The sequence below is a fragment of the Pagrus major genome, chromosome 10, assembly GCF_040436345.1.
Source record: "Pagrus major chromosome 10, Pma_NU_1.0".
Lineage (NCBI taxonomy): Eukaryota > Metazoa > Chordata > Actinopteri > Spariformes > Sparidae > Pagrus > Pagrus major.
In genome coordinates this window covers 2529329-2543970 of record NC_133224.1, presented here as the reverse complement: position 1 = coordinate 2543970, position 14642 = coordinate 2529329, and the positions used below count along the sequence as shown (strand labels likewise).

Sequence of the window (14642 nt, the reverse complement as noted above, 5' to 3'; positions counted from 1 at the left end):
AGTGCTTAAAGTGCAAGAAAAGAAGACAATTGTCACAAGTGATAAACAGCTTAAAGTACTAATTAAATATCTGCATTGTCTTTGATTCATTTCCTGTCTGATGAACTCATAATTTAACTACTCTTGCCTGGATAAATGTACAATATGTGCACGTACTGTGTGTTTATGTGTATATACATGTGTGTGTGTGTGTGTGTGTGTGTGTGTGTGTGTGTGTGTGTGTTACCTGACAGCCTGATGAGGAGGTCAGACGCCATCTTAGTGCTGACATCGGGGCTGAAGAGAGAGGTGGCTGCTGGGAAGGGACTCGAACCTGTGGCGTGTGCGTCCGGCGTGTGTTCGGCGTGCGCGTCGGCCGTGCGCTCGGCGTGCGCGTTGGGCACGCTCAGCGAGCGAGCATCAGCGCCGGCGGTGTGTGTCTTTGTGTGTGTGTTTGCAGGGTGTGTGTGTCGTTTGGCTGCATCAGAGGGAGGCTGCAACACACTCGACCCACGCTTCATTTTCCAGTGTGTGTGTGTGTGTGTGTGTGTGTGTGTGTGTGTGTGAAAGGAGAGGGAGTCAAAACTCAGAAGAGAGGAGGGCAAGAGAGAAGGAAGAGGAGGAAGAGGAGGAGGAGGAAGGCAGCGTTGCTAAAATAAGACGACTGTGTTTTAACATATGGAAGTGAGGAGAGCATGATAGAGAGAAGGAGGAGGGGAGATCGAGGCAGAGGAGCAACTGGAGAGAGAGAAAACGAGGGAGGATCTGATGCTCAGACCGAGCTGGTGCTGCCTCTCATTGACCTGAAAGAGAGAGGAGAGGGAGGAGGGAGGGAGGAGAGGAGGGGAGAGGAGGAGAGGAGGAGAGGAGAGGAGAGAGGAGAGGAGAGGAGAGGAGAGGAGAGGAGAGGAGAGGAGAGGAGAGGAGAGGAGAGGAGAGGAGAGGAGAGAGGAGAGGAGAGGAGGAGAGGAGAGGAGAGGAGAGGAGAGGGGAGGAGAGGAGAGGAGAGGAGGGGAGGGGAGAGGAGAGGAGAGGAGAGAGGAGAAGAGAGGAGAGGAGAGGAGGGGAGAGGAGAGGAGAGGAGAGGAGAGGAGAGGAGAGGAGAGGAGAGAGGAGGGGAGAGAGGAGGGGAGAGGAGAGGAGAGGAGAGGAGAGGAGAGGAGAGGAGAGGAGAGGAGAGGAGAGGAGAGGAGAGAGGAGGAGGAGAGGAGAGGTGAGAGGAGAGGAGAGGAGAGGAGAGGAGAGGAGAGGAGAGGAGAGGAGAGGAGAGGAGAGAGGAGAGGAGAGGAGAGGAGAGGAGAGGAGGGGAGGAGAGAGGAGGAGAGGAGAGAGGAGGGAGGGAGGAGAGGAGAGGAGAGGAGAGGAGAGGAGAGGAGGAGAGGAGAGGAGAGGAGGGGAGAGGGGAGAGGAGAGGAGAGGAGAGAGGAGGGAGAGGAGGAGAGGAGGAGAGAGGAGAGGAGAGAGGAGAGGTGAGAGGAGAGGAGGGAGGGAGGAGAGGAGGGGAGGAGGGAGAGGAGGAGAGGAGGAGAGGTGAGAGGAGATGAGGAGAGGAGAGGAGGGAGAGGAGGAGAGAGGAGAGGAGAGGAGGAGGAGGAGGAGAGAGGAGAGGAGAGAGGAGAGGAGAGGAGAGAGGAGAGGAGAGGAGGAGAGAGGAGAGAGGAGAGGAGAGGAGGAGGAGGAGGAGAGGAGAGGAGAGAGGAGAGGAGAGGAGAGAGGAGAGGAGAGGAGGAGAGAGGAGAGAGGAGAGGAGAGGAGAGAGGAGAGGAGAGGAGGAGAGAGGAGAGAGGAGAGGAGAGGAGGAGGAGGAGGAGAGAGGAGAGGAGAGAGGAGAGGAGAGGAGGAGAGGAGAGGAGGGGAGAGAGAGGGGGGAGATAAAGGGAGGAGGGGAGGAGAGAGGGAGAAAAGGAATATGAACAAAGTGAATCTGTGAATGAATAAATTATTGAATGGATGAGGCCCAATAATAAGGGGATAGATCATCCCTGGTATCGTCATGGTAACGGACCCTGCTGTGTCTCCTGCCCTGACCTTCCCACCGACAAACAATCATCAATTATGATCAATAATCATCAATGACTACTTCCACCTGCCAGCAGCTGTTAGTCCTGATCACTTCTGCACAACTAGAGAGTAAGATGTTCAACACGTCGGCCATCGTCGCACTAAAACACGATTAAAGGTTTAAAAATCACAGAAAATAACATAAAAAAGATTTAATCATTGGTATTTAACATTCACAGCCTTTGTATTTAAATCTCGTGAAAATAAATAAAAGTAAACACAACATTTAAACAAAAAATACAATTATTGGAATTTAATATCCTATCTGAGATAATCAATTAAATTTAAATAATGTTTTAAACAACTGACACAGGTTCAGTTACAGAATATAAAACTTAAATGTAATTAATATATATATATGTAGGCCTAACCCATTCACAAAACAGCCTCATACTGTCAGAATACAACAAAAAATAAATTTAAAAATATTATAAAATATTGAATATAACAAATAATATAAAATGTGCTTCACAGAAAAAAAACACAATATATAAAATAAATATTAAAATATTTTTATCTCACCAAAAAATATTCAGAAATATTATTTTAATTAAAAAAAATAAAATAATAAAAATTCAACTATTAATGCTGAAATGTAATTAATCCGTATGAACCGACGGTCTCCACGGTCCGGTCCGGTCCGGTCCACCCGCTCCCTCCCGCCTCCTGCCTCCGTCTCTAGGCGACACGGTTCAGCCGCCGCATCCCACCGCGGAGTGAAAATGACCGGGCAGCAGCTCCCGGCGCGGCCGCCCCGCGCTGCCCTCCCCCCGGTGTCGGTCGGTGTCAGAGCCCCCGGAGCCCCGGAGCCCCGCCGCTGGCTGTTATCTCTCCCTCCCCCCGCAACATGGCTGCGCGGCGCTCAGACTCCCCGACGCGCCGAGTCAGAAGTCATTTCCCGGTGCGGGACGGCAGCGGCTCCCTGCTGACGCGCACCCGCCAATTCAGACATTTTTACGGCTTTTTTCCGTGTCTGCTCCGGTTCCCGGGAGCGGGGGCAGGTGTCAGAGCCCGGCCGTTACCCCCTCCTCCCCCCCCGCAACATGGCTGCGCGGTAACCCGACCTCACAGGACCTCGGGACTCATCTCCACGGGTCAGTTAGCATCGATATCCGGACGCTGCTGGCGCCGACCCGCCCCGGGACCGACCCGCCGCCCCCCCGCCGGCTCATCCCCGCTCCGTGACTTACCGGTACCAGGAGGGCAGGTGGCGGCGGCGGCGGTGGTGCAGTCCGGGGCAGAGCCTATATTTAGCCCGCACACTTCTCCCGGGTTTAAATTCCCTCCGTTTTCCGCTTCTCCGCTCCCCGTTAGCCGCTCCGAGCCCCCGCCGGCGTCCTCCTCCCCGCCGCGGAGCAGAATGTGGCGGCGAGCTGATCCGGTTCTTCCCCGAGCCCGAGGATGACGGGTCGGTCACCGAGCAGGGCAGATGGAGGTTCCGCCTCCTCTGTGTGTGCGTGTGTGCGTGTGCGTGTGTGTGTGTGTGTGTGTGTGTGTGTGTGCGAGCAGAGAGATGCAGTGCGTGTCTCTGTCCACGCGCCGGATCATAGCACAAGGGCAGGACACGCGTGAACCCGCGCGCACGCGCCCGTGCCCGTGCCTGAACCCGAGCGACACGTTGGGAGAGATGACACCGTGTACTTATACACGACTGTAGTACACCGGAGCGGTACAGGTGGAAGTAACGATGAGTGCAATGGGTTTAGTACATGCACACTGTGTAACTAAGTACATTTACTCAAGTACTGTGCTTAAGTGCAATTATCAGGTACTATTGTAATCGAGTATTTACATTTTCTGCTACTTTATACTTTCACTCTGCTACATTGTAATGATGTACTTTTACTCCATTACATTTACGTGATAACTTTAGTTACTAGTTACCATTGACGGGATGTAACTACGTACATTTACTCAAGTACTGTACTTGATTACACGTTTGAGATACTTGTACTTCATTTCCCTTTTCTGGTACTTAACTACATTTATGTGATAACTCAAATTACATGCAAGTACATTTACTCAAGTACTGTACTTAAGTACAATTATCAGGTACTATTGTAATCGAGTATTTCCATTTTCTGCTGTGTTAAACTTCCACTCCACTACATCTTGGAGATACATTGTAATATTGTACTTTTACTCCATTACATTTATGTGATAACTTCAGTTACTAGTTACCATTGACGGGATGTAACTACGTACATTTACTCAAGTACTGTACTTCATTACAAGTTTGAGATACTTGTACTTTATTCCCCTTTTCTGCTACTTAATACTTTCCGTTCACTACATCTTGGAGAAGTATTGTATAAATGTACTTTTACTCCACTACAATTATTTGATAACTGAAATTACACGTTAGTACATTTACTCAAGTACCGTACTTAAGTACAGCTATCAGGTACTGTTGTACTTATCTGGTCGTAGTAGTGAAAATAATACTTGTAAAAGTATTGACAGAAGTAGTGGGAGCAGTATGTGGTGGTGGTAGTGACAGGAGCAGTACTACTAGTAGAGGTAGTAGTGGGTAGGTAGTTGTAGAGGTAAAAGTATCAGTGTTGCAAGTAGAAGTAGAAGTAGTGAGTAGTGAGTAGTACTGGCTGGTCAGTCACTGTAGTAGTACTCTACAATCCTTGTGATGGTCACCAGTAGTAGTAGCAGATGTAGTACTTGTACAGGAAGTTGTAGCAGTGGTGTAGTGCAGGCTTGTAGTAGTGAAGTACTAGTACCTGTAAAAGTTAGCTGATAGTACTAGTGGTAGTTTAAGAAGTAGTAGTAGCAGTACAAGCAACAGCAGAAGTAGATGGTGAGTAATGCGTTTTGGTGTTGGCTTGTAATAGTACAGTAATGAAGTAATAGTATTTGTAGAAGCAGTGGTACATGTTTGTATAGTTGTAGCAGTTATAGTAGTACTACGAGCAACAGTAGTTATAGTGGGTGAGTAGTAGTAGTAATGGAAGTAAGAGTACTAGTCAAAGCAGTACTAGTGGCACTAATAATAAGAGTATTTGTACTAATACTAACGTAGTATTTGTAGAAACACTAGTAGATGCACGAGCACAGTTGAAATAAAAGTAATGGCAGCACAATAGTAGTAGTGGTGGTTACAGTAGTACTACAGTTGCAGTAGTAAGAGTAGTACTGATAGTTATAATGATAGAGGTAGTAAAAGTACATGTGGTAGTAGAGAATGTATATTATTAAAGTATTATTAAGATTATTATTACTACAACTACGTATTTATTATCATCATTATTATTATTGTTAGTCCTGGAAGTAGTATCAGTAGTACAGTAGGATACTAGTGCAGTAGTAGAAGTAACCAGGTCAAATATTGCAGTAGTTGTGTATTTTTGAGTGCAGTGTCCAGTGTGAGCCTGCAGGGGGAGACACTGTCTGTGTGATGGCATGTAGGAGAAAACTGCATTTAAAGTATTAAAAGTACTTAATGCAGTAAAATGTCTCCTGTGACGATTGTGACTCGTGCTTCAGTTACAAAACATATTTTATAAACTCTCTGGTGAAAATCTGAATTAATAAAGTAACTAAAGCGTCAAATAATGAAGTAAAAAACACAGTATCTCCCTCTGAAATGTAGTTGAGTGTAGACATGAAAAGACTCAAGTACAAATACTTAAGTAAATGTACTTTCCACCACCGTCCTTTGCCTTTTTTAAATTAAAAATGAATAAATTAATTAATAAAAGCCATTTAAAGCACCAAAAATGATATTAAATGTAAATGTAGGCATTGATTAGCTTAGAAAATGTCACCTCTGTATTAATTCACCTTTTTATTTACTTCCCCATTTATTTAATTTATTCATTTTTACATTTATTGACTTCAGTTTAATAATTGAGACAAATGAAAAACAGAACTGTGTATTTTAATTTAATTTAAACACATTTGTTTATTTATTTCTATGTTGTTGTTTTTTATGTGAACTTAAAAGGAGGTGAAACAGAAATAAACAGGAAGTGTCACCGTCTTTTCTTTTATTTTCATGTTTCCACAGACTGGTCAACATTCATGTGTCATCGCAGGACTTCAAGAAGATGTAGCTTATTGTAAAATACTACGTGATGTTGGTATCAATTCATATCAGACAAAGTAGAAAACTTACCACTAACTCACATTTATTTATTTATTTACAAAAGTGTTGGACTTCTGAGCCGTTTCAAGCTTCAGTGAGGCGACTCTACGTTTCTCACCTCGGCTGTTTGGCTGAAGTTTCTTTGAGTTGTGGCTGTGAACGACTTCCTCTCTCTCACTTCACCTCAGTTACACTCACATTACACAAACAGAGGAAATATGTAAATTAAAGCCTAAACTTGTGGAGTTCAAGACATTTCCTTCATCCTGGTGGCGGTACAGTCTCGTTTGCTTTCGTCCAGAAACAAACTGAAAACACAGAAGATATCAGAGCCGTCTCATTATGGTCCTGTTATCTGAACCGCAGGTGTGATTAAATGACTTGTTAAGATGTTTGACTCACCTGCACCCGTCGCACCGACCCTTCATAACGTATCACCATCACAGACTCTGCAGGAGGAGAGACACATTTTAAAGACCTGCACTGAGCGACGGTCGGACACATCCACAGACAGTCTGTCGGTTCTTACACAGCCTTGTGGAGACTCTTCTGGTTCATCATGTGCACTCTGAAGATGCGTATCGCTTTAAACACGTCCACCTGATCCCGGTGTTCCTCCAGCACCTTTCTGTACCTGTCGGACAAATTTATTTAGAAGAAATGTAAATCGGTTTTGGATCTCAGAGCTTCTGGAGACTTCGGACGAGCTGTACGGAGCCATTTTATGTTTTGTTTTGGTTGTTTTTCTGTTTTAAATCAAGTCTCCAGCTGCTTCAGTTGTTTAGCAGAATGCTGCAACTCTGTTTTACTGTGAAGCTCCAGAAATGTTTTGTGGACGATGAGACTTCACCTGACTTTCCAAAATTGCTAACCAGGATTTGATTTCATGAATTCTTGCTGATGCTAACCCAACAGCTCCTGCTGCAAACTACAGGAGGAGGCGTACATACTCGTGGTCGAGAGGCTAGCTCACTACGCTAGCTAACGTCACAGTTCAACCGAGTTGGGCGCTATTAATGTTTACATCCTGCACGGTCATGAACACGAGCCTCTCGCTTATGAGTAGATGCATCCTCCTCCTCCGAGGTCTGTGGATTATCTTGAGTAACTGGGTCATGACGTTTGGGCGAGTGCCATCTTGTTTCATTATTTTTTGGAGAAGACACACTTTGCAGGACATGAACTTGTAACGGAGTACCGTGACAGATTACAGCCTCTCAATGAACCTGCATGCAACAACACCATCATAAAGGATGTTGCGATGGCTGACAGGTACCTTTGTGTCCAGGCGACTTCCTTCAGACTCTCCTCGCTCCACTCCTGGTACAGGACTTCAGACCCAGACCCAGTCCTGAGCTGCACCCCGGACAGAAAGTCAAAGAGGCAGGCCCGGGCCGACAGCGCCACCAGCCAATAGACCGGCTCCTCCAAAACCACAGAGTGGAAAGACCAGAGGGACGACCGGAGCCACTGAGGTGGAGGCAAGTTGAGGAGGCCCTGGAGGAGGAGACGATGATGACTTACTAACATGACAAACTAAATTAAATGTCTTAATTCAGCTTATTAGTGGCCCAAAATGTAAACACAGCCGGGCTGTGTGTCACACCTGGTTTCTGCTGCTGTAGTGTTTCAGTGTGTCCAGCAGCAGTGATCTCAGGACATCTGCTTCCTGTAAACTGCTCACCAGGACCTGAGGGAGGAAATGAGACGCTCACATCACCACCCAGTCAAACCAGCTCAGCTCAAGCTGGGAAGTCGTAATCACATCATCAAGCAAAAAACAAGTTCATTTTATATGATCATACAGGAGGAAACAGGGAGGAGTTCAGCAACAAGATGTGATCGAGATGACGAATCAGTTTACTCATCTCACCTGGAGTTTAGTGTGAGGCGAGAACAAAGATTTAGGATTCACAATATAAATAAAATGTAGAAGAGTCTGAGTGTTACACGTCTGCTGAAACTAAAAAGACAAATGAGTTGCTGGCTGCAGAACAAAAGCATATTTAGTTAAGAAATGCAAGCAGAAAGAAGAAAGAAGGAAAGAAGAAAGAAAGAAAGAAAGAAAGAAAGAAAGAAAGAAAGAAAGAAAGAAAGAAAGAGCAGATGAAGTCTAACAGTGACGACCTCTGACCTCCAGTGTGCTGCTGACCCTCTGCAGATAGAGCGCCTCCTGCTGCATGAAGCTGGCGTAGCAGCGCTGCGTCAGGTGTCCGGACCGGAGCTCCCGGAGGAAGGAGGACGAGCGGAGGATCTCCTCGGCCAACGTGTCGCTGTGACCCCACACTACATCAAACAGACTCACGTTGGGGCTGAGACCTGAGAGACAGAGCAAAGACTTTCAATACCTTTTGTATCCATCACCTTTGTTCATTTTCACTGACTGTTATAGTTGCAGGTCTTGCAAAATTCTACTTATTTTTGTGTGCTTTTGCTTTTTGTGCTTTGGCCGTGTGTCTGTACGAAAGGTGCAACATAAATAAAGTTGAGGGGCCCCAAAAGTCCAAGGATGAGCATGGATACGGACCCGCCGGGACCCGTGGGGGTCATGCATATGATTTCAAGTCTTCATGCTCGAAAAGTCAAATATGGTGTTCCTCAGGGATCTTTGCTCGGTCCACTCTGAGTCACATTTTCAGTAAACATAAAATAATGTTTCACTGCTACGCTGACGACACACAAATATATCTTCCAGTAACAGCCAATGATTACTCCCAGCTGCTTAAATAAGAGACATGTTCAAGTCCTGCATTTTAACCATATTTCCATCAACCTCGACGGCTGCACCATTTCTCAAACCCATACAGTGAAAAATCTGGGAATACCATTCAGTCAGTCTCACATCAAGGATGTAACACAGACGTCCTTCTACCTCCTCTGTAAAATAGCCCACAGATGCCCAATTTTAAAAAAATCAGATCTAAATCCTCTCACTTTCCATCATTACTTCTTGAAAAGACTATTGAAATACACTATTTTCTGCCTATGACAGCAAAAAAAGGTCTTGAATTGATCCAGACTGAAGTTGTAGCAAAATACAACATACACATTAAGACACACACTTAACTCTGAGCCCAGCAGCACATTATTTTTAACTGGCTGTCACACTGTACCTACAGGCTGTAAAAACTGTGACAGTCTCACCTGACTCGACTGGTTTCCTGTTCTCGGGGAAGACTTCAGAGCTGGAGATAAAGAGATTAAAGACAAGCACTTAATGTTCAGGTTAATATACGATCACACTGTTATTCACAAATACATTATTAAGCAGACGATACAAAAGAAAACTGAATGTACTGTACTGTACACAGAGATACACTGATGATATAAAGTCAGTATGCAGTATTTGACTCACTGACGTTGTCACTCTTGTTGTCGTAATGTGTATTTAAATCTGTTTTTCCTTCACTTTCTGTTGGTTCGTCTGCGTTTCCTGCGTCTGTTCCCTGCTTGGTTCTTGTATTTGCCTTTAGTTCTTCTTGAATTCTCCTTTACCTGTTTGTTACAGAACATTTTGGATTTTTTTCTTTTGTCTTTTAGCCTCCTTGCCTCGATTTCTTGTGATTGGGTCCTTTTTTTGTTGTTGTAAAACATAACGCTTAAATCTTTTTACTTTAACTTTATAACTCTGACCTGTTTCTGAGGTATTTGAAGACATCTTGCCACTTTTAAAACACAACAGCACAAAGAGCGTCTGTAAGTTACAGCAGAGATCCTCTTAACTCTCCAATTTCAAGCCAAGTGTTTAAGTTTGATCACCTGTTTGCATTTGTTTGACCGCTGCGGACAACTCATTTTACAAACACGTCCTAAGACAACAGCAAACATAAGAAGGTGCAGTGATACTGGGGAATGTTTGATTTGTGTGCCGAGGGCTTAAAGGAGACCGATTATTCTCAGGGAGGCACCTGAGTGAAATAAGTTGTTTATTTGAGGAACAAATTAAAGTGTTTTAAACTTCTACACTTTAGTATATGTTTGAGCCAGTAATCTACTTTTTCTTTTTCTGTGATTGTCCTTTATATCTTCGTTACAACTGGTGTGCTCTAAACACAGAGACTGACTCTGTCATAACTTTATTCACTGGTTTTGGTGAAACTGGACGATATGTTATGGAGAAAATAACTACTTGTTGCTTAGCTAGTTAGCTCAGTTAGCTGTGCAGCTAGTTAAGTTTCAAGATTCGTGAGGGGCGTAAAAACCCAAAGCTCCTCCAAAGAAGGCGCCTCTGGTACCAGTCAGATGGTCGTGTTCGTGCACACAGGATAAGTGTCTGGAAGTGCAGCTGCAGGCTACAGCTAAGCTATCTGTGTTTTAATTATCTGATGGCTATAGCTTCATATTTAGCGCACAGTAATGAAAGGGGTCTCCTCGTCTAACTGTCGGCAAGAAAACGATTAAGACCATTTCCCAAAATGGTGGAACTAGTCCTTTAAAATGTTTTGTATGAGAAAGACTGGTGTGTGTGACGCAGTTAACTCACTGACCACCTAAAGTAAAAAGACTTGAGCCTACCCGGCTGCGGTGGAGCAGATGTAGAACCTGAGCTCTCCACAGGGGGCGCCATGCTGCTCTCCACCTGAACACAACACACACAGACAATTAATACGTTTACGTCCCATTTAAGATGTTTTTAAAAGAATAAAAATAAAACATTATGCATTACAAACAACAAATCATCAGATACAAGTTTTGTGAAACAGTCGCACAAAAAACAACTTGGTTAGGTTCAGGAAAAGATCGTGACATTTTTTTTTTTTAAATTTACTTTTTGGATCCATTTGCATGCAAGCCCCGCCCTCGCTGGTCTTTTTCTGCATCTGATTGGTCCAACCATTGATCCTGGAGGGGGAGTCATCGGTCCAAACCCAAGAGACATTCTTCAGAGAGGAGAACGAGGAGCATGTTTGTGAAACAGCACAGACAAACTTGTGCTTCAACTACGCCCTTTTGTTCTGGGCTGTGTATAATTACCTGTTGTGCCTGGTATCCACCCAGCCACACAGGAGTGTGTGTGTTCATCAGCTGACGCGCAAACTGCCTCTCCTCCGGGGTGTGAAGGGACGCCAGGTGACCACCTGTCTGACAGCACACAGACTACACACACACACACACACACACACACACACACTTAACCTTACTGCAGTCAGGTAATAATCGCAGGTGTTATGAAATAAAATGTGTGTTATTCTCAGTTCACCTCAGCAGAGCTCCAGGAGCTCCACACAGGGTAGAAAGCGAAGCATCTCTGCCCGAACAGGAGCCACCGAGCTGGGCATCGAGAGGCCTGCTCCGTCCCTGCTGACACATCATTTTAGTGTCAGTAATAAAACACATGAAATATGACTCAGATAGACCGTTTTCACACGGCGGCCATCTTCCTCTGATCAACCCAAAAAGTGGTAAAATTATTTTTTTAAAAGAAAAATGGCCGCCGTGTGAATATCATCTATTGTTTTTCTTACCTGAAGATGAAAGTGGGGCCGACAGGAGGACGGTCAAGACGAGAGGAGCCAGACACACCATCATCTACCTGTAACACACACACACACACACACACACACATATACACACACACAAATACACAGAACAGGTGTTATATACACAATGAACCACACACCTACAGGTCAGTGTTTCTAGACAACACAATATCTGCTGAGCGTCATACACAGGAGAAGAAAGAGGAGAAGAAGAAGAAGAAGAAGAAGAAGAAGAAGAAGAAGAAGAAGAAGAAGAAGAAGAAGAAGTCTGTGATGTCACTGTGAGCAGCGGCTGTATGGTCACCACAACATCACCAGACTCCATTAACAAATCATGTCAATTAAAAGCAAAACATGGATGCGTTTCTGTTTCCTTGCGTCAGTTTGTGTCAGTTCGTCGCAGCCTGCCTGCTGTTGACACTACACTTATGAAAGAGGACGACATTTTGACTTTGACAAACACAGCAGACAGTCGGCTGCTTCTGTGTCGCCCGTGGAGAAAGTTCCCAGAACGATCCCAGGCGAACAGCTGACCCGGGGATAACTCGGCTAGCCCTGGGGTACCTGTCTGTAGGGAACACACAAGTGGTGCCCTGAAGTGGAGCTGAACTTGTTCTGAATGTTGTGTTACTACTCTAATTATTTGCACCTAGCCCCGCGTTGAGCGGATTATCTGGTTAGCCCACTTTGGAAGGCGTGAACGCATCCTTAGCCCGGAGCTAACTGGCGTGTGATAAACCCTTCAGTTGTACAGCTCCTCGCGGCGTGGTCGAAACTGGAACTTTAAGGTGCTTCTGATGAAACTGTTAGTAGTCTCATTCGTTCAGTTGGGTCTCGCTCGATCCCGTCCGGTGCAGAACCTCTCTGTCACGGAGGCTCAGGAGACCAGCCTCTCCCCTCCTCTGTTTGCACTGGTTATCAGCTTGAACCTTGTACCGCAGGAGGCATCCACATTATATTACTGTTGTGTAATCTCTCGGCTAAGTGCGGCCGTTGAGTGGAGAGGGCGAGGAGGAGGGTCATGAGGCTTCGACAGCGCCGGGGACATTTTCACATCACATCTGTCAACGCAAACAGGCTGTGAATATTTGTTTATTTGTCACACGCAGCACTCTCACACCCGGCACGCCGACTTCAGCCTCGGCTTAGCAGGGTTGTCCCAACTCTAGAGCAGGGCCGTCACGGGCTACACAAGCCGGTCGTTAGTTTATGTTGGCAGACTCCGTATCTAAACAAAACGTGAGCGCAGAGACGAGGCAGTCCACAGAGAAATCCAGCAGCTTTGAACATCTCCAACAAAGCGTCTGTAGACAACAGAGAGACGGAGACCTGTAAGAGTCCTCTCAATGGACCTTGACTCAAGAACCTTTTGTCAAACTTCAGGTCAAGAATGAAAGTTCGGCCTTCAGCCGTTTTTAAACATTCATGTCATCATTTTTTGGATGTTTGCTCCATAAAATGTCAGAAACTGTCTCCAGAGGTCCAGGATGACGTCCTCAAGTGTCTCGCTTTGTCCACAACACAAAAGATTTTCAGTTTAGTGTCACAGACGAGGACAGACGGCAGAAAATATTCACATTTAACAAGCTGGAGTCAGAGAATTTTCACTTTTCATCATAAAATGACTCAAAGCGATTCATCAATAGTCTAAATATATGAAGCGCTGCAGCTCTGTGAGCAATAAAGACAACAACCAGCGACTGTGAGGTGTTGTTCACTTGTTCAATCTCACTTTATGTTTTTAATGTTAATTCTGCAAACTAACCAGTAAATATTAACGCAGTGAAGGAAACAAAATGACATTGATGGAGAGTAAAGAGACACTTTCCTGGATCATTTCCACTTATTGCCACTTAAACCTCAGCACATCTCACTTTGTTACTTCCCTACGTTCGTCGGGCAGGTTTAACTTCCACTTTTGGATTAATATTCAACATAACACACAAGTTAAAGGTGAAACCAGTGTTGTTGAGGCCTTTGTGTCCTGTGTCTTGTAGCCTGCAGGGTGTAAACTGAGTCTTTTCAGGTCAGTTTGTGACCCCGGGGCTCCTGGAGACTTGGATCGCAGCAGACGAGCTGTGCGGAGACATTTTTTCTTTTCTTTCGTGGACTGCGAAACTTCACCTGACTTCACATTCACATGTTGCTTTCGGCTTGTGTTTGAAGGGGCATTTGTTCCCACTGAAGATGTGAGAAGACAAGAACGACCCTGACTTAACCATTAACTTGATGCATTTACGAGCTGATAGATGTTGTACTTTTTCACTTGACTTTAACATTAAAAACACACACAAAATGAGATATAATTGACTAGAAATGAGACGAATAAACCCGGTGTAAATTATTACAGAGAAAAAGAAAAAGATTGAAGAAATCTTCCAGTTTAAAACTGTTTACAAGCTCCAGTGTTTGTTTCAGGAAATGCACTTTGGAGCCTTTACACCGCTGAAGGCAATCATTCAGAGTTAATTTCAATCTGCTTAACTGCAGTGTTAAAGACATTTTAACCTGCTTATATAGAAATATATGTATTCATATAAATATATATATAAATATAACTGCTCACTCACCTGAGCTCAGCAGGAGGTCCTCTCCTCTCCTGTGTGTATCCACTTTGTGTGTATCACAGATATTAATGCAGGAGCTGGAGAGACTGGACCCTGCAGGATCAGAGTGTCTGTGTGTGTCTGCATCAGTCACATTATGCGCTGGTTTGTCACTGCGCCCTGTTCCGGTCGGACTGGTTTCATTGCCCAGGGACGAATTTGACTTACAGTACCTGTCACTGATTGTAAAAGTTATCATTGCGTCATGTGCATCGCGAATAAACGCCAAAACAAACAAACAAACAAACAACGCTTGGAATTCATAGGGGGAAAAAAAATCGCCTCCAGAACTCGCCTTAGAAATGTCAGATTTTTAACTTTTCTTCACTCTCAAAGCAAAACGGTGACAGTTACGTGTACATCCGTGAATACGTCGCAAACAGCTGCTGCTTGTGGTTAATTCGGCGCACTTTAAATGAC

General features: G+C 44.9%; 1 protein-coding gene across 4 annotated transcripts; it reads right to left on the bottom strand.

Annotated features, from left to right (window-relative positions):
* Positions 1–6021: 6021 nt before the first annotated feature.
* On the bottom strand, positions 6022–14313 carry LOC141003613 (uncharacterized). Of its 4 annotated transcripts, none has more exons than XM_073475002.1 (13): positions 14187–14313; positions 11602–11669; positions 11337–11437; positions 11111–11233; positions 10905–11016; positions 10652–10715; positions 9281–9321; positions 8271–8455; positions 7743–7826; positions 7413–7633; positions 6666–6770; positions 6539–6585; positions 6022–6444 (listed from the first exon to the last, which is right to left on the bottom strand). In XM_073475002.1, exons 2-12 carry the CDS (start codon positions 11663–11665, stop codon positions 6561–6563), a joined length of 1125 nt encoding a protein of 374 aa, XP_073331103.1. In that variant the 5' UTR covers positions 11666–11669; positions 14187–14313; the 3' UTR covers positions 6022–6444; positions 6539–6560. The 4 variants fall into 4 exon arrangements, with proteins under 4 accessions (XP_073331103.1, XP_073331105.1, XP_073331104.1 ...); XM_073475004.1 differs by having other exon boundaries at positions 11337–11434; positions 14187–14311; XM_073475003.1 differs by lacking the exon at positions 14187–14313 and adding an exon at positions 12266–12503.
* Positions 14314–14642: the final 329 nt, after the last annotated feature.